Source organism: Maylandia zebra, linkage group LG23 (assembly GCF_041146795.1).
Source record: "Maylandia zebra isolate NMK-2024a linkage group LG23, Mzebra_GT3a, whole genome shotgun sequence".
NCBI classification, from domain to species: Eukaryota; Metazoa; Chordata; class Actinopteri; order Cichliformes; family Cichlidae; genus Maylandia; species Maylandia zebra.
In genome coordinates, this window is record NC_135188.1 from 9217620 (window position 1) to 9240729 (window position 23110).

Below are 23110 nucleotides of genomic sequence, written 5' to 3' on the forward strand. Positions count from 1 at the left end.
GTGGTTTAGTGATTGCGGGTTTGCTGATTATTACAGGAAAGACTGGACTTTGCTATGAAGGAGATTATCTATGACCTCCTGTGCGTGGGCAAGTCTCACAAAACCTTTACCATCAATCCAGAGGTAATGTATACATAAGACTTTAGCTTCTGGTAATGAGGGAATGTTTGTATGTTATCTCTTATCCGCTTTGTCTCTCTGCCCAACCAGAGGATGAATATCGGTTTGCGAGCCTTCTTGGTGATTGCTGACAGCCTACAGCAGAAAGACGGGGAACCTCCAATGCCTACTACAGGGATCATCATGCCCTCTGGCAACACCCTGCGTGTCAAAAAGATCTTCCTCAACACCACCCTCACTGATGAAGAAGCAAAAGTGATAGGTGGGTTTGAGTCTTGAACAGCTGACATTTACAATAAGAGTTAACATTTGATGAAGGTGAGGCAGCTTTTAACCTGTCCACCATCTTTTTTTTCTAGGCATGTCGCTATACTACCCGCAAGTACGAAAAGCCTTGGATAACATCCTGCGACACCTGGACAAGGAAGTGGGACGCTCCATGAGCATGACTAATGTACAGATGTCCAACAAGGAGCCTGAGGACATGATCACGTATGTAACAACAGCTTTATGCTCTCCTATTGCCATCCATGCAGCTATGTAGGACTTAGAGTTCCAGTCAAAGGCTTGGAAACCCTGACCCAGTTATAAACTTTGAGTGGTGCTGTATGACCTATTAACAGGTTCTCATAAATTGTCTGTCCTGCAGGGGAGAGAGGAAGCCAAAGATCGATCTATTCCGAACGTGTGTGGCCGCCATCCCAAGACTGATACCAGATGGCATGAGCAGACAAGACCTAATAGAGCTTCTAGCCAAGTAATTGATCCCCGCCAACCTTTCTGCAGACACATTGCTGCACACATCATGTCTTTTAATATCCATCTTCCTGTTGGGTCTCTCTCCTCCTCTAGACTAACCATCCACATGGATGAAGAACTGCGTGGCCTTGCCTTTACTACTCTTCAGGCCCTGATGGTGGATTTCCCAGAATGGCGAGAAGATGTACTCTCAGGTTTTGTCTACTTCATAGTCAGAGAGGTGACTGACGTTCATCCCACACTGCTGGACAATGCAGTAAAGATGCTTCTACAGCTCATCATCCAGTGGAAGCAGGCAGTGCAGAGCAGCAATAAAAGCCACGATTCACAGGTTGGTTTTTGGATCACCAGTGTAGTTTGTATTCATTGGTTTTATGTTGCCTGACAAACATGTTTAAAATAAATTAAATGTTATTTTTAACAGAGCTCAAGCAGTGGCCGTTCTCTGTCCTTGGAGCGTAACCTTCCTTTAGGTGTGGTGCATGTGGTGGAAGGTTTGGCACTGGTGGTGCTTTGTAGCTGCCGCCCTGCCACGCGCAGGCTAGCAGTCAATGTCCTCAAGGAGGTCAGAGCTCTTCATACTGCACTGAGCATTAGCAAGGTAATTTTCTTGGGCTTACAGGGGATATCGTTATGTTGAAAGAAGCAAAATATGTTTAAACCTGCATGGAAAGAAAATGATGATAATTTTGTGCAAGGACAATTGCATTCAATTTTTTCTTACTTAATCTTTCAGGGAGATGAAGAACTGGCTATTGATGTAATGGATAGATTAAGTGCATCAGTGTTGGAGAGCTTCATTCACCTCACAGGCGCTGACCAGGTATGAATGGATTTTCTTTTCTTTTTTTTAAAATCCTAAAACCTTTAAAAGTACATACTGCTCATCATCTTCTGTTCTTCTCTGTAGACCAACTTGCTGTATTGTCCCAGTGGGATTGATCTGCAGACGCTAGCAGAGTGGAGCTCCTCTCCCATCAGCCACCAGTTTGATGTAGTGAGCCCCTCGCACATTTGGGTGTTTGCCCATGTTACTCAGGGCCAGGACCCCTGGGTCATCAGCTTATCCAGCTACCTGAGACAGGAGAATCTACCTAAACATTGCCCCACCACCATCAACTATGCCTGGATGTTTGCCTACACTCGCCTGCAACTACTGTCCCCACAAGTTGACATTAAGTAGGTTTCCTTAACTTCTTTGTCATTGTGGGTGTATTCATTATGGTCTGACTCTGAATACTGGGTGAGGATGTCTACATGATGACATTATGTGCTTACTTAGGCAATTAGTACTTTTTTACAAAACATAACTCTTATGCTTATTAACTGGGTTAATTCTATGACAAAAGAATTCTGATTAAAGCTGCATTTTATGTTGACCCTCAACATAAAATTTATCTCTTGTTTTTACTGAATATCCACCTGCAGTAGCCCCATCAATGCAAAGAAGGTCAACAGTCTGAACAGCAGTGACTCCTACATTGGTCTTTGGAGGAACTACCTGATTCTCTGCTGCAGCTCTGCCTCTCCCTCCCCTTCCATGTCTTCTTCATCCTCCACCTCTGGCTCCGTCCGCTGCTCCCCGCCTGAGACGCTGGCGTCCACGCCGGACAGCGGCTACAGTTATGATTCAAAGGTGGCAATTTCATAAGCAACACTCTATGCCAGGTTTTCACACACATTCATAAATATTTTAAAATGAAAGGTTAGGAGCTTTTGCACAAAGGATGAAATAATGAAATTCACTCACAATGCAAGTATGACAGTCTCAAATGATAACAGCACACTAGCCACATAAAAATCTGACAGCCGTAAAAAATTAGAGGATTTTGAATAATTTATTGCAACACTTAAGCCTTACATTTCTGCTCTGTGTGTTAACAGATTGTTGGCACTCCGTCCCCCTCCTCACTTTTCAAACACATTGTTCCAATGATGCGCTCTGAGAGCATGGACATCACCGAGTCTCTTGTGCTGGGGCTTGGCAGGACCAACCCCATGGTCTTCAGGTAATGAGCACTATACTCTGCTATACATTTTTAGAATTATAAAGACTTTTTAATGGCTTACATATATTGTTTTCTTGTGCAGAGAATTGATGGAGGAGCTAAATTCCATCATAAAGGAAGCTCTAGAGAGAAGACCTGAAGTAAGTGCCCTTCATTGATGGTTTGAAAATGTTTTCTGTATTTCTTCTGTGTGCATAGAAACACACTTTACTGAGTTCAAATATTCTTTACTCTGCAGAACATGAAGCGACGCAGGCGTCGTGACATCCTCAGGGTCCAGCTGGTCCGGATATTTGAGCTACTTGCTGATGCTGGTGTCATCAGTCAAGTGTATGTAATCCTCAAACATCTAGAGTCACCACATGATTAGGAATTTATTTTTATATATGCAGTTTATAAACTTTTCTTTTTACAGGGCAAGTGGAGGGTTGGATTCAGAGAGCCATTCTCTGAATAGTACGCTGCTCGAGTATGTTGATCTGACCAGGCAATTGCTCGAGGCTGAGAATGACAAAGACTCGGACACTCTGAAGGACATTCGCTGTCACTTCAGCGCGCTTGTGGCCAACATCATTCAGAATGTCCCAGGTATATCTCTTAATTAAGACAAATGCTTATAAAGTAAGCATACAAAGTAAGCATTTGTTTTAAGCAATTTTTCTCAGTTTAACCTTGTGTATCAATTTCTTTACTTATTATCTTCAGTGAACCAGAGGAGGACCATCTTCCCCCAGCAATCACTGAGACACAGTCTGTTCATGCTGTTCAGTCACTGGGCTGGGCCCTTCAGCATTATGTTCACACCCTTGGATCGTTACAGTGACAGAAATATCCAGATCAACCGCCATCAGTACTGTGCACTAAAGGTTCAACATCTAAAAATTTCAAGAAAATCTGCTTTTTACATACTGTGTCATGCATTTACTGATAACCAGCAAATTTTTTTGTTTGTTCCAGGCCATGTCTGCAGTGTTATGTTGTGGACCTGTAGCTGACAATGTAGGGCTCTCCTCTGATGGCTACCTCTACAAGTGGCTGGACAATATCCTGGATTCTCAGGACAAGAAGGTCAGAGAAATTCTGCCATTTTGAATCTATTCTAACTAAAACTGTATCACTTAACTATCATTAACAAGTGGTAAATCCACAAGTAATTAAACTTTAGCAATAAAACTCTCAATAATAATATTTTTTTATAATGGGTAATGTTATAAAATCCATGTTTATGTAATGAGTTTGTGTAATAAAAATAATTTGCATTATTTAAACTAATGTGTTTTGCAGGGTAGCTCATAAAAGACATTTTGTAAGGAAGGTTTCATTACTACTGCTGTTATGTCAAAACCACTGGTGTCTCAGATCTATGCAAAAAGTTTCCTTCAGTGTCAGACCTGTGACTCAAGCATGGTGGCAATAGTGAAACAAGTCTGAATGCCATCTCCTCATTGTTCAAACCACAATCGTTTCCTCCTGAACCTAAACAGTGGGTGAAACCTAAGCTTAATCATGCCTTTTATAATCCAGTTAAACTTTATATTAGCTATTTAAATCAAGTTTATATATGCACTACATATTTATAAGGTTAAATGTTAGCTAATTACTTTTAAAGTATAATAATTATGTCTCTGGTCATTAAATAAATGTCACACCACAAAATCCCAGTATTATGACCAGTCACCAAGCATGAGTGGTGATGTTTTCTCACAGATAGCAGGAGTTTAGTCTGTGACGCAAGACTTCATGAGGTCAAAGTTATGTAGCACACATTTACTTCATTTGACACTAGCACCACACAGTGGTGTTCAGAAGTACTGCAACAAAGCCCTGCTAAATGTTTATAGGTCTACATTCAATAAATGACTTGCACTTAGTTAAAATGAAATGGTAGGTTAAAGTGATCTGATTAATTCTCAAATTCTTAAAAGTTTTAATTATAGTTATGCTGTTGTAAAGTATATATTAGTTTTCTGCAGTTAACAGCAAACCTCAGTCTCATAACTCTAATACTGGGTATTTTTCATTTGATATTAAGAAGTTATGTGTAAAACTCATCAGAGTTTTGTAGACTGAAGGAGAGATTCTTAACGGTTGCTGTGTGGTTTCCTTTAGGTTCACCAGCTGGGTTGTGAGGCTGTGATGTTGCTACTAGAACTGAATCCAGACCAGAGCAACCTCATGTTCTGGGCTGTGGACCGCTGCTACACTGGCTCCCGTCGTGTAGCTGCCGGCTGCTTTAGGGCCATTGCCAATGTCTTTCACAACAGGTACCACATGGTGCCATCTTTATGTCATTTTTTAAGGTTCCACCTACTTGTGATTAAATACCGTATGTGTTATATTTCTTTTAGGGATTACCAGTTTGACACTGTGGTGCTGCTCAACCTGATTCTGTTCAAGGCGGCTGACTCTTCCAGGGAAATCTATGAACTGTCCATGCAGCTGTTACAGGTCAGAATTTCTTTGTCCTACACATACTGTAGATGCCCAAAAAAGAAAAAATTGGGTCTTTAATCATTAATTTAATAATCTGTGGTTCTTTGTGTGATGCAGATCCTAGAGCCCAAGCTTTTCCGTTATGCCCACAAATTGGAGATTCAGCGGACTGATGGCATCCTGACCCCTCCCTCACCGCTGCCACACCTCTACTCTGTGTCTTACTACCAGCTGTCTGAGGAGCTTGCAAGGACTTACCCAGAGCTCACTTTGCCCATCTTCTCAGGTTTGCTACATTGCTGAATGAATACACATCAATGTAATATGATAAGTATTCCGTTAACTGAAATATCTCACTTTGACTGTGAAACCAGTTATTTTAGGTCTTTTTTTATTTTTATGACAAAAGATTTTTGCTCATAAAACTTGATAGTCGGCTAATATGGTTTCTGTTTTTGCTGTTGATTGACTTTTTGGGGAGATAAGCACGATTTTCCCATTCAAATTCGGCTGTATATTTCCATTCAAGGTCCTTTTTTCATTTGTATTATATTTAGTATTATAGCTAAGTTCATTCAAATGGCATCCTAGCCACTCTGGTAACTGCCTATGACACTTAAAAAGTTATCTTTTTCCCACTGAAAATTATACTTTTACCCCCACTTCAGCTTTTAATTGAGCCATATGTGGCTCGTGACTGTAAGGAGTTTGACACCCCTGTGTTAATGTCTTTGTTTGTACTATCCACACTGCAGAGGTGAGTCAGCGTATCCAGACAGCACATCCTGGTGGTCGTCAAGTAATGTTGCACTACCTCCTACCTTGGATGAATAATGTGGAGCTTGTTGACTTCAAACCAACTCCACGACGACCAGAGGACTGCTGCAGTGGCGAGGATGATGAGGATGTGAAAGACCGAGAAATTATGATGGTCAATAGCCGTCGCTGGCTCCGTGGAGAGGGCTGGGGATCCCCTCGTGCTACAACCATGGTGCTAAACAACCTCATGTTCATGACCGCTAAGGTGACACAGCTAACATACCATCTATGTTTGCACTAAGTACCGCAGCAATTTCATAATGTTGTAAACCTGCTCAACATTTGGCAATAAAAACCCTTTCTGATTCTGATTCTGATCTACACATCTACATCTTAAAAAGCTGGTTGGGCAAGTTCATTTATCATTAAACTATTATATTTTTTTTAACAGTATGGTGATGAGTTTGCGTTGTCAGAGATCGAGAATGTCTGGACTACACTAGCAGATAGTTGGCCAAAGAACCTCAAAATCATTCTTCACTTCCTCATCAGTATGTCTGGAGTCAGCAGTGACCCCAGCCTCTTGCCCTATGTAAGTTGCAGCACACTCAATGTGCCATGTCCTTGTGTCTGATACTTAATCTTCATGACTTTTCGCCTCATGTTATGCGTGTCCTCAGGTGAAACGAGTGGTGGTTTTCTTGGGCAGAGATAAGACTATGCAGCTGCTGGAGGAGTTGATGTGTGAGCTTGAGTTGACTGATCCTGTCAGCTCAGCTGTCACTCACATGGACAACCCCCCTTATTATCGCATCAGCTCCAGTTACAAGATTCCTTCAGTCACCTCAGGTTAATGAGCATTATAAATGCCCAAGTTCACAGCTTAGGCCAAGAGGTCATATGCTATGTTTCTGGTGCCAGGAGACAAATGTTTAATGTCTGCTTTCTCAGGAACAACCTCCAGCAGCAATACCATGGTGCCAGGAAATGATGCTCATCATGACAGCAAGATGAAAGACTCAAACATGGATGACAGGTACAAAATAGAGAACTGCAATGCTCTGTTATTATTAGATGGTATAAGTATAGGAAAAACACAAATGTCTATGTCAGTTCAGTCATATTTTATGCTGAAGACATCCATTCAGGAGTTTAAACAAAAATTAACCAATTTTTATAATGGTGGACAAAGATACTCCACTAAATAACTAAAATGCTGTATTAACTAAAACTAAAACATACAACCATAGTAAATGTTTTACTGGGATCATGAACTGAGCAGTTAGATCGTTTTCTCAGACTCCTGTAGAGTCTTTTTGCCACTTGATTATACGCCCTAAATAAATACAGGTTTAAAGGACTTTCAATGGTTTTATTATATAGGCCCTCAGGCTGCATCCTTCTTTTGTATTCAATCTGTGGCTTGATGAATTAAACGTTTTAGTGAAGGAAAAGTGGCATTGTCCTTCTAAACATGCATGTTTGTTATACAGTTGCACACACCTGGATATCTACAGTGGTCTGAATAGCAACCTGAACCGCCACCACCACCGTCTGGAATCTCGTTACAGCAGCAGCTCTGGAGGCTCCTATGAAGATGAGAAGAGTGAGCAGGAAATCTTTTCTTCTCCATACTCACCACTACATTTTTTTTATACCACCCACTACCATGCCTGCTAATCTTCTCTATTTTCCAGGTGACTCCATGCCGCTTTATGCTAACTGGCGATTAAAAGTGATGGATCACAATCAGCCAGAGCCTCTTCCCTTCCCACCAACAGGAGGCTGCTGGTCCCCTCTTGTGGACTATTTGCCAGAGACAAACACACCTGCTGTACCTCTCCACAGGTATACCAAAGTCCACTTTTTGTCTCACAAAGCATTGCAGTGTTGAGTTCTTTTTATAATCCAGTACACTTTTTCTGTTTTTCAGATGTAACATTGCAGTCATCCTACTCACAGACCTCATTGTTGACCATGGGGTCAAAGTAGAATGGAGTGCCTACCTACAACTCCTGCTACACGCAGTTTTCTTAGGTAAATTGCTTTCTTTTTGTGCTGTTTTATATGTTTGTATACATTAAGGCAAAATGTTTTAGGCATATTTGGATTTTTGCATAAAAAACCCTTTACTAGGTCTATAAATTCCAGTTGAATGATGTCAAATGTCTTTATCTTTTGTGTCTTTCTCAGGTTTAGATCACCAGCACCCAGAGGTCTATGAGCACTGCAAACGCCTGCTGCTTCACTTGCTCATAGTTCAGGGTGCAAATAGCAGTGTTCAGTCTGTTGCTATGGTGCTTTTACGCAACAGAGACTACAATGATCCAAGGGTCCTGACTGTAAAGCCTGTAGCTCAAGAGTTCAACCTCACAGGTTAGTTCTGCTACAGAAACAAGAACTGGAAGAGAGCAATAATAATGAGAATCGCTGTTTTATAGTGGAACATGTCCGGATTCGCTATCAGCTGTGGAATTGCTTTTTAGTTATTTTGAAATGAGGGGAAAACAACAGGACAGGGAACAGGACACATATACGTGTAGTGCCAAACTTGACCACTGGGTGGCAGCAACCTCCTGCCCACATATAGACAGATTTACACAATATCATTGTTCCATAGAAAAAGGTTCCCTGAAAAAGACCCTATTATTTTCTAATTCAGAAATTAAGATAAATTAATGTGTGTCTATACAAAAAGGAGAGCAGTGAATCATATTTTTATACAGAAATCATTTAGCCTACCTTCACTTTTGGACACCAACTTATGGTCTGCTTATATTATTAGCAACTGTACCTTTAATTGTGTTTAGCCCAAGCTAGCCACCTGGCTGGTAAAATGCTAGCAGAAAAACTGACAATGTGTTTGCAATTTGTTCCTATAGGAATACAGGAGCTTTTGCCAGATTGTCAGCCATCACCGATGACAGACTCTGGCCTCAGCTCGAGCTCGACGTCGTCCAGTATAAGCCTTGGTGCAGGGGCCAGTGCTGTGTCCCACCTCTCCCCCACGCTTCTAAGTGAAGTAGATGTCACTGTTGAACATGACGAGAAGGCCAAAGCTCTGATTGAGTTCATAACTTCAAGGTGAGAAGAGACTTAAAAAAAAAAAAAAGAACACTTTCCCAGAAATGTATGACATTTATGCGTGTCACTACCTGCTGCTGGCAAAAACTGTCTTTTTTAGCATTTAGAAAAATATATATAACCTCACATGTTTAGTAGGCATTTCTATGAACACATTGTTAGATGTTACTCATTGTGTACAATGATTTGCTTTCATGCTTCCAGCAGTGTCTAAAAGGACTGGGGTACTTTGATTTGCATGGGTTTGTTTTTTGGAGTTAGTTTCTTTGCTTGGTGTGATAACACTAAAGGTTTTGATAGTGTTTCAGGTCATTTGTTCATGCGTGTTTATTTGTATATTGTAGAAAACGCGGTCCGCTCTGGAATCACGAGGATGTGTCACCTAAGAACTCCAACATTAAGAGCGCTGAACAGCTGAGTGCTTTTGTCAGACATGTGGTGACAGTCTTCAAGCATTCCCAGACAGGTCTGTAGGGTTCACAGCCACTTGATATTTATTAGGTGCTTTTGTCATATTTACCTGTTTGTGCTTGTGTATCCTTTCAGGTTTCCAATTGGACTCATTGCTGAGTGAAGTAGCTTTAAGGTCAGCTCTATCTTGTTCTTCTCGCCACTATGCCGGTCGCTCTTTCCAGATTTTCAGGGCACTCAAACAACCTCTGACTCCTGCCACACTGTCTGACATTTTGTCTCGGTTGGTTGAGACTGTAGGAGACCCTGGAGAGGAAGCTCAGGTCAGAACATTTTTAGCAAAAGTCTGGTCTTTTACCTGCAATGTCAAAATGCATAACATGAAACAACATTTTAAAGGTTATATTTAATTTGACCACATGATCATTCAGTTATTAAAAACATTCCTGCTTGTGTTACAGCAAAATATTGCATAGAATGAGGTTTTTAATAGGACATGGCAAAACGTCAAATGTTCATTGTTTAAATTGCGTGTGGTTTCATTTTGTTTGGTTTTAAAGCCACTTTGCCAGTAAAATTCACACATTTAGCATCATGATTTTGACACTTAATGTATAACAGTGATACAGCGGCTATGCATAGACCAGTGTCCTTTAATCAGTATATCATTTTTAGTTAATGTTTGAGGACAGACAAAGGTTTAAAGAAAGCATGAATACTATTGATGAAGAAGCGACCTTCTTATCTTGTTATGCTTTTACATTTGATGAGGGGTGACTGCAGTAACATAATGTGATCAAATTATTTTCCCAATGGTTTAGGTTTAGTTTACTTTCCCAGGGCCACTCTTTGTATCGTCAAGCACATCATGTGCCAAAAATATATAGTAAACGTGTTGCATCAAACTGGAAAACAGGCCTGTGAGTTGTTTCTGTAGAAAAACATAGATGCTATGTGTTAACTCGCTGTTATCTGTGAATTCTTTCTGACGAGCTGACCTCTCCTACTTTTTCTCCTCAGGGCTTTGTCATTGAGCTTCTCCTGACGCTGGAGTCTGGCATTGACACACTAGCAGACACAGTGAAAAACTATGATCTCCTCACTGCCTTAGCACAGTAAGTCCTCTCATTGGTAGCTTTATTATTTTAATGTTTGAATTCTTCTTACTTTAACTAACATCCTGACACATTTCGCAATAGCTGTGTACAAAATTCTGCCATTTCTTTCCACAGAACCTCCACCCACGACCACTTGTTGGGGGCCAAGTTTGCTGCCAACAGGAAAAGCACAGGCCAGCTGAATATGAACAGTAGTGGTCTGTTACATTATGTCCACACTCGCAGCAACTCTCTTCGAGCCAGCCTGATGATGGGTGAACGAAAAGCTGACAGGCGTCGGAGTAACACCCTGGACATTGCTGACCGACTTGGTGGCAGCTATGCAAACCTGGCTCGCACACGGAGCTTATCATCACTAAGCAGAGGAGGTCCAGGAAGTCCAGGAGGGGACTCTATGCCACCTGTGGACCCTTCAAATCTGATGGCCACGGTATTCTGGATCGCCGTGTCATTGCTCGAGTCAGACTACGAGTTTGAGTACTTGCTGGCTCTGCGACTGCTCAACAAGCTGCTGAGCCAGCTGCCCCTGGATCGTGCGGACAGCCGAGAACGTCTGGAGACTGTCCAAAACAAGCTGAAGTGGTACAACTTCCCTGGTCTGCTGCAACTCTTCCTGAAGGGCTTCACTTCTGCTGCTACTCAGGAGCTAACCATCCACCTGCTCAGTAAGCTCATCAGTGTCTCCAGACAAACACTGGTAGACCCTTCACAAGTAGCAGGTAACTAATGACTTTTTTACAGTTTTAAATCATTTAGTTTTTAAAATCTGAAATGAATAAAAGAGACTGTCTTTAGTTAGAACTGTGACTTGTTCATAAACCCATATTGACCTAAGAAAACTCATCCTAGCCCAGTTCTATTTATTCGTATTGATTTACATTTTTAAGGTTAGACTTTTACTTCATGCCTGCAGGTTTTCCTCTGAACATCCTGTGCCTCCTGCCGCATCTCATCCAGCACTTTGACAACCCCACTCCTTTCTGTAAGGAGACAGCCGATAAGATCGCCAAAGTGTGTGCGGATGAGAAGTCGGCCACACTGTCTAACCTGGCCCATATGATGAGCCTTTACAGCACACACAGCTACTCCCGCGACTACACCAACTGGATCAACGTGGTCTGTCGTTACCTCCATGATGCCTTTGCAGAGAAAACTTTGAATCTGGTCACTTACTTGGCTGAGGTATATGAGAAAAAGGTCACACTTCTTATGTTGGTCACAGATGGACAAATAACAAATGTATCCATTTCTGTCTCCATCAGCTGCTAGAGAAGGGTCTTCCCAGCATGCAGCAGTCCTTGTTACAGATCATCTATAGCTTGCTGAGTCATATTGACCTGTCAGCAGCTCCTGTCAAACAGTTCAACCTTGAGATCATGAAGATCATTGGCAAATATGTTCAGGTGAGCCTTGACGTCACTCGACAGCCTGACAGACCGACTTTAGGGTTTGGGTCAAAAGAGGAATGCATTATGGAGGTCTCATTGAATTTCTCTTGCTGCTAATTGTAAAGTGTGCGATTATGTCTACTGCTAGTTTGAGGTCTTGCAACAAGAAGCATTTATTTTGTGGGATTTGCTTTTTATCAGACAACATATGCCTGAATGAGAGTTTTATTGCTGGATCAGCCAGGGTCTCCCGTGTGGTTGGCAAGAAAATCACCAAAGCACCAGCCATCCATATGCAGTGTGCCTTATGTTTAGTAAGAGGGTGTGTGTGTGAGTGAGTGTGTGTGTTTCATACTCAGAACAGCATATTTTCACATTTAGTCTGACGTGAATAAATACTGGGGTGTCCTGCTTTATAAATAGCAGCACAGTTGAGACTAAGAAAGAATAACGTGTGTTTCAGGGTCACTGTAAAGAGGTATTTTGATGCTATATTACACCTATTTATGAAGCCTGTTTTTTTCCAGATTTGACCCAGGGCTGCCTTAAGCTACTTTTGGCCATCCTAGCCTACTGTCAGTGTTTTCTTTTGTGCATTCCACAAAAAGAAACATTGTATTTGTGCATATTGAGATTTTTAGCATATGTGCACTGATGTGAACTGCAAGCTTTTTGTGTTAAGCCTCCTTTCTCATTCTACCAATATGACTATAAGCCATATGAATAGTAGCTGGTTGGGACCCGAAATGCCCTTTCACATTCATAAATTCCTCAGAAACACCTACACAGCTTGCTTCCTCACAGTGGCTTCGTTATATTTCTGCATTGTTTTTTGTTTTTTTTTACAGAGCCCACATTGGAAAGAGGCCCAAAACATTTTGAAGTTGGTTGTATCCCGTTCAGCCAGCCTTGTTGTTCCAGAAGATGTGCAACGCTCCTACAGTTCTGAGTCCTGCAGCTCACCAGAAATTGCCTTCACGCGCATATTCAACAACTCTTCCAAAGAGCTGCCTGGGAAGACTCTGGACTTCCACTTTGACATCTCAGAGGTTGGTGTCCTACTTTCCTTAAGTTTACTATGTTCACCATATTGATTTACCTTTTGATTTTTATCTCTAATCTGCATTATTTGACTCTATAGACACCAATAATCGGGCATAAATATGGGGATCAGCGTACTGCAGCAGGCAGGAATGGAAAGCCACAGGTGATTGCTGTCACAAGAAGTACCTCCTCTACATCATCTGGATCTAATTCCAATGGGCTGGTCCAAGTAAGCTGGAAGAGGCCACAACTCTCTCAGGTACCTTCTCAGACTGACACAAATCATCCAAACCTTGAGTTTTGAAGCAGCCTCTACTCAAAGTGACGCAACACCGGACCTGAGCTATGATCTGTCTTTAACGAGCTTAACGTGTCTAGAAAAGAAGCTCAACAAAATAATTAAATCATGACAATTTATTTTACACACACAGCCATAAAAATAATTACTTTTACTACATGCATACTGGCTAATTTTAAGCAGTTGTAATAGTATTTTGTAAGCAAACAAAAGCCAAACACATGTGAGTCTGATCAGTCTGTTGCTATCATTAACATATTTCACTCTCATTGCGTTGCCTGTAGATGTGAGTTCTGTTTTTGTTAAAAGACCATCTAAAAGAATTTTGACCTGGTCAGCTTGTCATTTTCTCATCTTGCATGTCTTCTTATTACAGAGAAGAACCAGAGAGAGGCTGATGAATGTCCTATCTCTATGTGGTCCAGAATCGGGCATCCCAAAAAATCCATCTGTAAGACTCCTCTCCTACTCTAAAGCTTCAGATAAGGTCTCTGTAAAATCACTGACATGAGCAATGCTTCTGCTTCGAGGCTGTCTTTGTGGTGGTGTTAGAATTGGATTAATTTGGACTTCTGAGATGATGATGATGGATTGATAAAAATTGTATTTAATTTTCTGACATTCCGTGCAGGTGGTATTCTCATCCAATGAGGACCTGGACTCTGCAGACCAGCAGACCAGTCTTATCCCCACAGTGGAGGAGGCCGTCAGAGAGGAGGAGTTGCAGGGAGAGGATACAGGCAGTGAGCAGCAGTTTGGAGTCTTTAAGGACTTTGACTTCTTAGATGTGGAGCTGGAGGATGCTGAGGTGAGAAAGCACATTCAAATGGCCCCACCTGTTTGAGGGGGAAAATGATACGTTTCTCATAATAAAAAGGTGGTAATTTAAAGGAACTTATAGGTGGAAAGGGACTGCTCAGAAAGGTTAAAGGTTTTCTAGTTGTATGTAGTGTAGGGAACTTGAACTTCTGTGCTCTGTTCAGTCACTCTTCATCATTTCTGTTGACCATACTGTAGTAGATGTTTGACAGATTAACATTAATGTCTTGTTTGTTAAAATTGCCTTACTTGTCCTACTACTGTAGTAGAAAACTTTTATGTCCTTCTTAAGTCTACTAACATACATATTCCTTCTCTTCTCTTGCCACAAGGAGCTGCAGGTAAGTCTGAAGCCAAGAAAGCTACTGAGATATGTTGTTCTTTTCAGTGCCCTGGTGTCTCCCTTTGTCATCCAGTAAAGTGCAGTACCACCTTTTGATTTCAAATCATCGCTCCTGTTGTTGTGAACCCTTTATAGTTGTAGATCATTGCATCATTTACCATCCCATGGACAAAATTACGTCGTCCGCTCAATCACATGAGTGTCTTATTTTTTTAAGTTGTGTATTTTGCATTTGTGTTGTTCTTTGTTTGCTTGTTTTGTAATATCTAACCCAGATAATATCATTTTTCCCACATTTCTCATTGCCGTTTACTTGGTTGTCCTGCAGGGGGAGAGCATGGACAACTTCAACTGGGGTGTGCGGCGTCGCTCCCTGGAGAGCATGGACAAAGGGGACACGCCGTCTCTGCAGGAGTGCCAATACACGGGCAGCACGCCAAGCCTCAACCTCACCAACCACGAGGACACAGACGAATCGTCTGAGGAGGAGGTATTGAGCGCTAGCCAGATTCTCACCCGCTCTGGCCTTGTAAGTCTCACTCTAATCAGGGTCCCCCACCCAACCCAGCCACCATGCTCCCCACACAGCCCGCTGGCATGGTGTGCGTGTGTGCGTGTGTGCGTGTGTGTGTGTGTGTGTGTGTGTGTGTGTGTGCGCGCATACTATGCTGGACCTCCTTCCAGTGCGGACAGGAGCTACACGCTTGCTTCTTCGCTGGTGGTAGAATCCCTTTTTAAATCTCAGCCCACTCCCTCTAGCTTTAAGACCAATGCTTTCATTGTTTCCTAGACCTTTAAATCTACGATTGGTAAGTGCAGTGTAGGACACTTTTTGTAAACTTATTAGAAATTTTTCTGAATAAAAATCTTTACATATAAAATGAATCAAATATTTAAACCCAGCATGTTTCTTTTGCATTGTTTAACAGTTTGGCTGCCTTTCTTTAACTCTTCTTTGTTTTCTTTGGCTTTCCCAGCAAGGCCTTTATCTACATCTGCTAATTACGCTAATAATTATCGGATGTAGGTCCTCAGTCTAATACAGATGTTTTCTTTCTCTCTTCTTCTGCTCTTCTTGGTCTTGGTAGTGCACGGTGAGAGAATGAGCTTTTGGCTTTAGTGGACATTTGCCCCGAGACTTTGTAGTCATACAATATTACACACTAGAAAAATGAGCATGCAGTATTTCTGTGTTATTTCCCTAGAATTTTGAATGAGCTAACCTGCTCATAAAATTAATTGATGTTATTGATACTAGCATGATCTGATGCCTGAAGCCAATTTTTTTTTGAAGATGCAGTAATGACTAAAATGACTAAACATGCTCTGCTTGATAAAGAAACGGGGGTGATGTTGTTGTAAGTTGTCAAAAGTTAATCTGTAGGCGTGTCTGCTTTACTAAGATTAAAATGTTATTGCTTTATGTTGATGATCTAATTTCGTTTATTATGAAAATACTCAAATGAGATTGTTTTACTGCATTTCATAAAGATATTTGGGGATATCTCAGCACATGCAGTGACTTAATTTAAGTTTGCAGTATTACTTTACTGCTTACACTACGTACGTAAATTAACATACATACAGAAACCAGTTGTGCCAAAGCGAGAACTTGTAATCAGCACTAATTCTGGACCTCTGATTAAATAATTCAGTGATTAAATGGGTAGACTAATGTATGAGTAATTGGTAGGATCAGTATTTGAAAAATAAATGTTAAAGTCACTTTATATTTTGTAAATATGGTTATCCCACTGCAAAGTGATTGGTTTTTGGGGGGGAAATCAATAATCAATTGGTGGAAATCATATGGGGAAAAATCCTATAGAAAATTGCCTGTTATTATTGTCTTTTATTATTTTTTTGTGAGACAGGTTTTTCAAACTGTTTTATTCCAAAGCTGAAGACCATTATTTTTTGTTTTGTAACAATAATATTTTTCACTGAGTACACACAGAATCTTATAGCCTAAAACGGCCTCTTTCCATGTATTTATACTGTTGCGGAATCAATCAATGTAGAGCAGTGACACAAACCACGGAGGCCCAGAAGAGTGCAGTCAAACGATGAGTTTATTAACACACAGGAGAGAAAAAATCCGCATATGTCTTCTGACAAAAATACATATTGTGAACACTTTTAAAGCAGTGAGGTACCCGCCCCTCCTAGGCAAAAATAGGTTAAAGCCGTTAGTTACAGTAAATGGTACATCTTAGATGGCTATAAACAGACATAGAACTTCTCATTTCTATAACAGCTTCCAAACAAGGTAATAACTTCAAGCCTTCAGGTTCTCCGAGGGCTGGTTATTGACTCCGGTCATCTGTTACCAAGTAGACTAAAATGCAGTTAGAAGCTAAATGAATTAAGGCCTCAGGCCTGGCACATTTCTAGATTATATGTGTATTGTAAGCATGTATTGCAGTTATCCTTCTATGCTCTAGTCTTTAACACAATAGATTGTGAAGACGTCGCGCTTCACAAAGCTTAAGACCGTCTGTAGACTAAGCAACAACTCTTAATGAGCACAAATACTATGCAATGTGTATGAAATACTTCTGGCCGTACCTGTAATAAAAGTGAACATAATGGAAGGATCCTCAAATGAACATCTTCAATAAACAACTTTAATGCAATATCAATACTGTGAGAAATATTATTAGATGAAATAATGCTGTAAAGAATGTTATTAATGCAATTATAATGATGCAGATTATATGGCAGCAATAAAAGAATTTCTGTATCTCCACAATACCTCATGATTAAACAAGTCCAGTCGTCTTCTTTCCAAACTCTTTAGGCAACTTCTCAAGACCATTATGTTATTATTGAGGTACCTCTTTGAATGACCTTCCTAAGTAACCGTTGTCCACTTCAGGTTTTGAAATAGTAGGGCTTTAGGCATTAGTACACTTGTAATAAAGGTTTACATCATACTCTATTGTGTTCATACATCCCTCAGCAAAAAAGCCAAACAGTTCATGTTTCTCTTTTCCAGCTCAACAGTGATTCTGCTACGGATGACACTGCATCCAACCATGTGGATTCTTTGCAGCAGTCCCAAGAGTCCTCCAGCAGTGCCATGACTGAGGAGGCAACTGTCCTGCCCACTCTGCCCTCTGCACCCTCCCTCCCTCGACTGGATAGTCCCATGTTGGAGATGACCCACTCAGACAGCACCAGCAGTCAGCTGCCTGAGGTGCGATGAATCAGGAGCAACAATAAACTGTGGTGCTCGGGTGCTTTTTAGCCTGCCTTTTTCTTTTCGTTCATTTCGTATCTGCTTTTGCTGTATTTGTTGGCCTATCTGTCATTTAGACAAACGATCAGCTACCTTTAGGGGGTTTTGGACAGGATGGAGTAAAAGTGCTGGTTCTGAGGGACTGTCTGGCTGCTGTCGGGTTAAGATCTATATATGCGCGTGTGTGTGCATGTTTGTGTTTGCTGCTTCTGCTGCTTCTTGCTCTTTCTTTGTTACTTTGCTCTGCATGGTTGCTGAAGTCTTAACTGTGTAGCTCTTGCAGCCTTAATAGTAGTGGGGCTTGATTGTATGATTTTGGGAATGGTTAAAAAATTAAAGCTCACCTCAGGTCAGCTGTTACTGCTCACCTCACCTACAATAACACAGCAACTGACCCTTCCAACTAAATCCTCCATTTAAAAACTTGTGAAAGAGACACCAGCTCCTTAATCCTCGGCAGATGCATGTGTGAGTATGAGTCCTTTATAAGTGGTGTCTTAGTTTTACAAGTGCAGTTAACTCAAAAGCTAGCCAATGAAATTTGCTATGATATTAACATGCCATAGCTTGCCTTCTGTATTTACTGCTACTGACATTTATCACTTCCACTAACAATGGTAAGTATATCATTTTGTTCTGATTTGCATTTGCATGTACATGGCATTTTGAAGTTTAACATATTTCAGCTTTATATCCATATAATATGAATAACCACTAAATTCATTGGTGTGTATAGTGCAAAACAGTTCTCTATCAGGTTCCCCTATCTATCCCTCAGTGACCTCTGTAACTTTTAGGAACACAACCAAGCAAGTGGTCTCAATATCATCCCAAGGACATCTCCCCCGTCACAGCCCCAGCTCTTAGTGTAATGAGCTCTAGATAAAACCATCAATAGTCTTGCTCATTCCCTCCGGGATGGCCATGACCACTTCTAAAAGCTTTCTGTAATATAGCTGCTGTCTCTGTGATGTACTGGCTGTCTGCCATGCACAGTATCCCTAATGCACTGGACTTTGAATAATAAAGAAAGGAAAAACAAAAAGGAAAAAAAGCAAAGACCTCTTAATTAGAATACCCCTGTGCCATCTTCAGCATATCAGCACATAGGAACATATCGCTCTCTCCTATTAGCGCGTCTACCAACTATGTATCGGCATGTCCTCCTTTTACATATGAGTCAGTTAGATGCTTGTAATACTAATGTTTTCTATAAATTATGGCCTGGCTTGATGTCTGCCTACAATTTATTACAATGACTTGGTTCATTTGTTAGGTTGCTAATTCAGTCCATTAGTTGTTTCTGTAGTTATGCAGTTGTCTATAAATCAGTTGTCATGTAGATGTTATGAGTCACCACCGATTAATTTAATTCATTTGTGGGCCTGTCACTCCCTGACAGGCGACGTTGCTGTTCTGTTAGCAGTGACGTCAAATTTTCAGTGGCATTTTTGTGATAAATACTGGGTGATCTTTTTTTTTTTTTTTTTTTAAATAGACATTAGCTTATGACATGACATCTAGAGCAATTTCAGAGAAACTGGATAGTGCAAAAGGTACAAAGTTAAAAGTCCCACTTGTGTAATTAAAGCTGTGAGCTTTGAGAATAGGCTACAGTGGTCTTAATTCAAGTTTTACGAGAGGCTCAACTGTGAATCTGTGTTTTATGTATCAGTGTTGGCGGCCACTGTTGAAATAAAAATATTATTTTAATGGATGTTTTGTAATGTGAAAGGACCTGCCATGCTGAGCCCCCCTTCTGCTTTGATGTTACAGGATGCTATAAGCATGACGGCGGCTGACGAGCTGAGCAGCAGCGTGAGCGAGGACACAGGGTTTTGCAGCGCCCCTCCTTTGCCCTCTGACCCCCAAGAGATGTGTGACCTCCCAGACTCACGGGACCCTCAGGATGCTCAGGATCACCAGGAGACTCAAGACCCTCAGGAGGACTTGGATCCAGCCCCCCCTCCCCCGCCGGCCATAGACACACCACCAGGGCTCCTTTGTGAGGACGAGTCCCAAACGGTGCTGCCTCTTTGTCTGGCATCAGAGACGAAGCAGGATGCAGATCCAGATCCAGACAGCACCTGTGGGTCTGTGTGGGAAGAAGATGTGACACAGGCGCTGAAAGAGCTGGATGAGCGCTGTGAGGAGGAAGAGGCGGACTTCTCTGGGATGTCCAGGTAGGTGTTTCGGAGTCTTTCTTTGTATTCATACTAGAGATGGACCGAGCCGATATTACGTATTGGTATCGGTCCGATACTGACGTAAATTACCGGATCGGATATCGGAGAGAAATAAAAAATGTAATCTGATCCAAAGTATCACAAAATCACCTCACAAAACGCGCTACTTGGCGTAACCCAGCTCGGCGCATCGGAGCAGTGTGTGTCACGTGATAGAGCGGCTGTTGTCTGCGAGACAGACCTCCGAGAGAAGTAAAGCAAGAGTCTTAAGTTCATCTCTGAATGTTTGCATAGTATTTCCACGTTAAGCTTAACAACTGATATATTGAGCCACAGCTGGACTGGCCATCGGAGTTCCATATTAAGGTGAAAAGGAAGCGATTTGTCCCTTACTTCAGCTAGAATTAAAAAAAAATAGGCACAAAGCTGGAGTTATTCTGTCTTTGCTGCGCAGTTGCATCTACTTCTCTCATTCCAACACGTTCTCACTCCCCCTCCCTCTCCGAGCCACAGCTGTAAAAGCTGCTGGTCATGATATCCATTTGGATATGTAGTGAGAGGGACACATGTATATGAAACCAGGAGACGTCCTTACTGAATCATCAGAGCTGAAAAGGTGATGGAGAAACGGGTTTAACTTTTAGGTGACATGAATGAGTTGAAGGGAAGTTATGAATTGTTTCTGAGAGACAAATAACACCAGGTTCCTTTTCTATGTAGCTTACGGCTGGTAACTGTGCAGGGGCGGGTCTAGCAAAGTTTTATCGCGGGCCAGGTAGGGCATTAACTGGGAAAGGGGGGCACAAAGAAATATTTTTCAGTCTGCAGTTCTGTTGAAGAAAGAAGTTGAATCTATTTAATTATTATAGAAAAATAATTGATTTCTGTGCATTTGTTTTACACTTGAATTAAATTAAAGTTGATTACATCGATTAAGGGCGGGGGGTTGTTCCCTTAATATTTTTGCTGGGAGTTGGCAACCCTCTTAGTTAGGTAGGTAAGTACTCTTTAAAATACCAGAATAGGGAGGATGGTATAGGTTTAAATTTATTAGATTGATCAGTGTTGCTAAACTATAAAATGTTTTGGGTGGAGTGTATTTTTTGCATACAGGTATAACAGCATAGCTTCAGTCTCTTGTTTTTTAAAACTTGAGTATGAACTTATACAAAATGCAGCAAGATATTCATAAAAACCAGTTTTATTGATTACAAAATAAGCTATATCGGATTCATATCGGTATCGGCAGATATCCAAATTAATGATATTGTATCGGACATTAAAAAGTGGTATCGTGCCATCTCTAATTCATACCACTGTATTAAAGAATTTGAGAAGATCTGAGAAAATGCTGGATGGCTTTTGTTCCAGTTTTGCCAGTATCATGTAAATCACCTTTTACCTGAAACCCAAAAAGCAAATATTGATCGATAAGAGACATTTAGACATGCAAAGACATGCAGTTTTAATTTCCTTTTGTGTTTGAATAAATGGTGGAATTTATACCAATTTGCTGAGCAACTGACTGATAGCTCATCAAGTCATTGTACAGTTGGTTTTATTTTAATTTCACACAGTCTAAAAATCTTTAATTTTTAGATGGTTTTTACAAATGACCTTTTACTAATAAGTAATGGAACTGTCCATTTAAGAAGACTGTGTCAGACAGCTCCCATTTAAAAATGTATTAAAGTAAAACAGCTGACCTTTCATTTTAATTGTAGACTAGTTTAGGTGTGGCTGAAGAAGATATGGACTAATCTACAGTGCATGACTAATCTAACTTCTTTGACATGATTTAGATGGTGTGATAGCTAATTTCTTTCTTGGCGTGGCCTATCAGAACTATGCGTGTGTTGGCAGGCTTCAGTTCATTCCTAACACTTCAAGGTGGGCCAAATCTGATTGGAGGACAGTTGTAAAGTCAGGGCTTTAAACTGCTCTAAAGCAATATTAAGAAGCACTGCTGAACAAACTAGAAAATAGAGACTCACTCGCCTCCATGTGTAACTGTACTGAAGTTCTTTCAATTAACAGAGACACGCATGCATGGAAAGCAATTGTGTGAGTAGCTTAGAGTGACTGAAAACAGCAGGACACTAACCAGTTAGTGTAGGTGTCTGTGCATGAGGATTTATGTGAGTGGGAGAGAGTAAAATGAAACAACTCGGCAACGTTTTACCTCAGTGGGTTGGGAGCTGGCTCTGCTTGCAGTACTGTGTGTGTGCGTGCGTGTGTGTGTGTGAGTCAGTATGTGTAAATGCCTAGCTTGTATAGACCTCTCTGCAGTCCTGTGTGGGATGAGTGCAGTGCGCTAGTGCTGCTAACAGTGGAGCTGCAGACGAGGGGAGAGAGTACGGGAAAGAGAAGCGGTAGTTAGGATGAGGACAGAGACCGTGTCCGTTGCAGCGCTCGGCAGCGCAGGCTTTAGATACTTATATTCTGTCTGCTTCTTCAGGCTGTTTGGTCCCACAGGCCTGTGAGTATCTGTGTGCGTCTGTGTGTGTGAGAGAGCGAGAGAGAAACAGACACGTCTGTGTAATGCTAAAATGCTAATCGCTGTTATTGTGAGAGCACTGCAGCAGATTTTAGCTCTCGTTGCACTGCAGCAGAATTTTCAGTGAGGGAGGCAGAGATGCAGCAATGTGAGGTTGTTTACTTGCTGCGAGTGACGACATGCGCGTGTGTATGTTTACTTTTGTCCTTCAGTGAAAGGGGGGGGGGGGTGGTATAACATGTCTGACTGCTTATTGGCCCCCGTGTGTGTTTTAGCCAAGATGAAGGTGACGCAGATGGCTTCCCAGAGATTCAGGCCTCTCCGCCCCCTTCGCCCTTCCTCTCTGCCATCCTGGCTGCATTCCAGCCAGTTGCCTATGACAATGACGAGGATGCTTGGCGTTGCCATGTCAACCAGATGTTGTCAGACACAGATGGGTCCTCGGCTGTTTATACTTTCCACGTGTTTTCCCGACTCTTTCAGGTAAATGTGTACCACATTTTTTGGGGTTTTTTTTTATGTTCTTGCAGTTTTGACTGATAGGACTGCTCCTTATCTGTTTCATCTTGTGTACAAGTAAGCTTATTTCCGAATGATCTTA

General features: G+C 41.4%; 1 protein-coding gene across 12 annotated transcripts in view; it reads left to right on the plus strand.

Moving 5' to 3' along the window:
* Positions 1-23110, plus strand: part of fryl (furry homolog, like) — a 73713-nt gene that overhangs the window by 41719 nt on the left and 8884 nt on the right. For 8 of the 12 annotated variants that reach the window (XM_076880810.1, XM_076880811.1, XM_076880802.1 and 5 more), the window contains 41 exons: positions 37-123; positions 211-382; positions 480-612; positions 770-877; positions 973-1210; positions 1304-1480; positions 1616-1702; positions 1790-2058; positions 2308-2515; positions 2764-2888; positions 2971-3028; positions 3127-3218; positions 3304-3476; positions 3594-3754; positions 3846-3956; positions 4998-5152; positions 5237-5336; positions 5439-5607; positions 6077-6345; positions 6532-6672; positions 6761-6929; positions 7032-7116; positions 7574-7686; positions 7778-7928; positions 8014-8117; positions 8274-8456; positions 8963-9164; positions 9509-9630; positions 9711-9898; positions 10596-10690; positions 10808-11412; positions 11607-11875; positions 11956-12096; positions 12930-13130; positions 13223-13384; positions 13800-13910; positions 14055-14231; positions 14914-15114; positions 17584-17784; positions 19603-20009; positions 22785-22992. In XM_076880810.1, coding sequence (XP_076736925.1) covers positions 37-123; positions 211-382; positions 480-612; positions 770-877; positions 973-1210; positions 1304-1480; positions 1616-1702; positions 1790-2058; positions 2308-2515; positions 2764-2888; positions 2971-3028; positions 3127-3218; positions 3304-3476; positions 3594-3754; positions 3846-3956; positions 4998-5152; positions 5237-5336; positions 5439-5607; positions 6077-6345; positions 6532-6672; positions 6761-6929; positions 7032-7116; positions 7574-7686; positions 7778-7928; positions 8014-8117; positions 8274-8456; positions 8963-9164; positions 9509-9630; positions 9711-9898; positions 10596-10690; positions 10808-11412; positions 11607-11875; positions 11956-12096; positions 12930-13130; positions 13223-13384; positions 13800-13910; positions 14055-14231; positions 14914-15114; positions 17584-17784; positions 19603-20009; positions 22785-22992 — 7128 coding nt within the window. The remainder of the gene's footprint in view (positions 1-36; positions 124-210; positions 383-479; positions 613-769; positions 878-972; positions 1211-1303; positions 1481-1615; positions 1703-1789; positions 2059-2307; positions 2516-2763; positions 2889-2970; positions 3029-3126; positions 3219-3303; positions 3477-3593; positions 3755-3845; positions 3957-4997; positions 5153-5236; positions 5337-5438; positions 5608-6076; positions 6346-6531; positions 6673-6760; positions 6930-7031; positions 7117-7573; positions 7687-7777; positions 7929-8013; positions 8118-8273; positions 8457-8962; positions 9165-9508; positions 9631-9710; positions 9899-10595; positions 10691-10807; positions 11413-11606; positions 11876-11955; positions 12097-12929; positions 13131-13222; positions 13385-13799; positions 13911-14054; positions 14232-14913; positions 15115-17583; positions 17785-19602; positions 20010-22784; positions 22993-23110) is intronic. The other 4 variants (XM_076880804.1, XM_012920729.5, XM_076880812.1 and 1 more) reach the window with 2 other exon arrangements.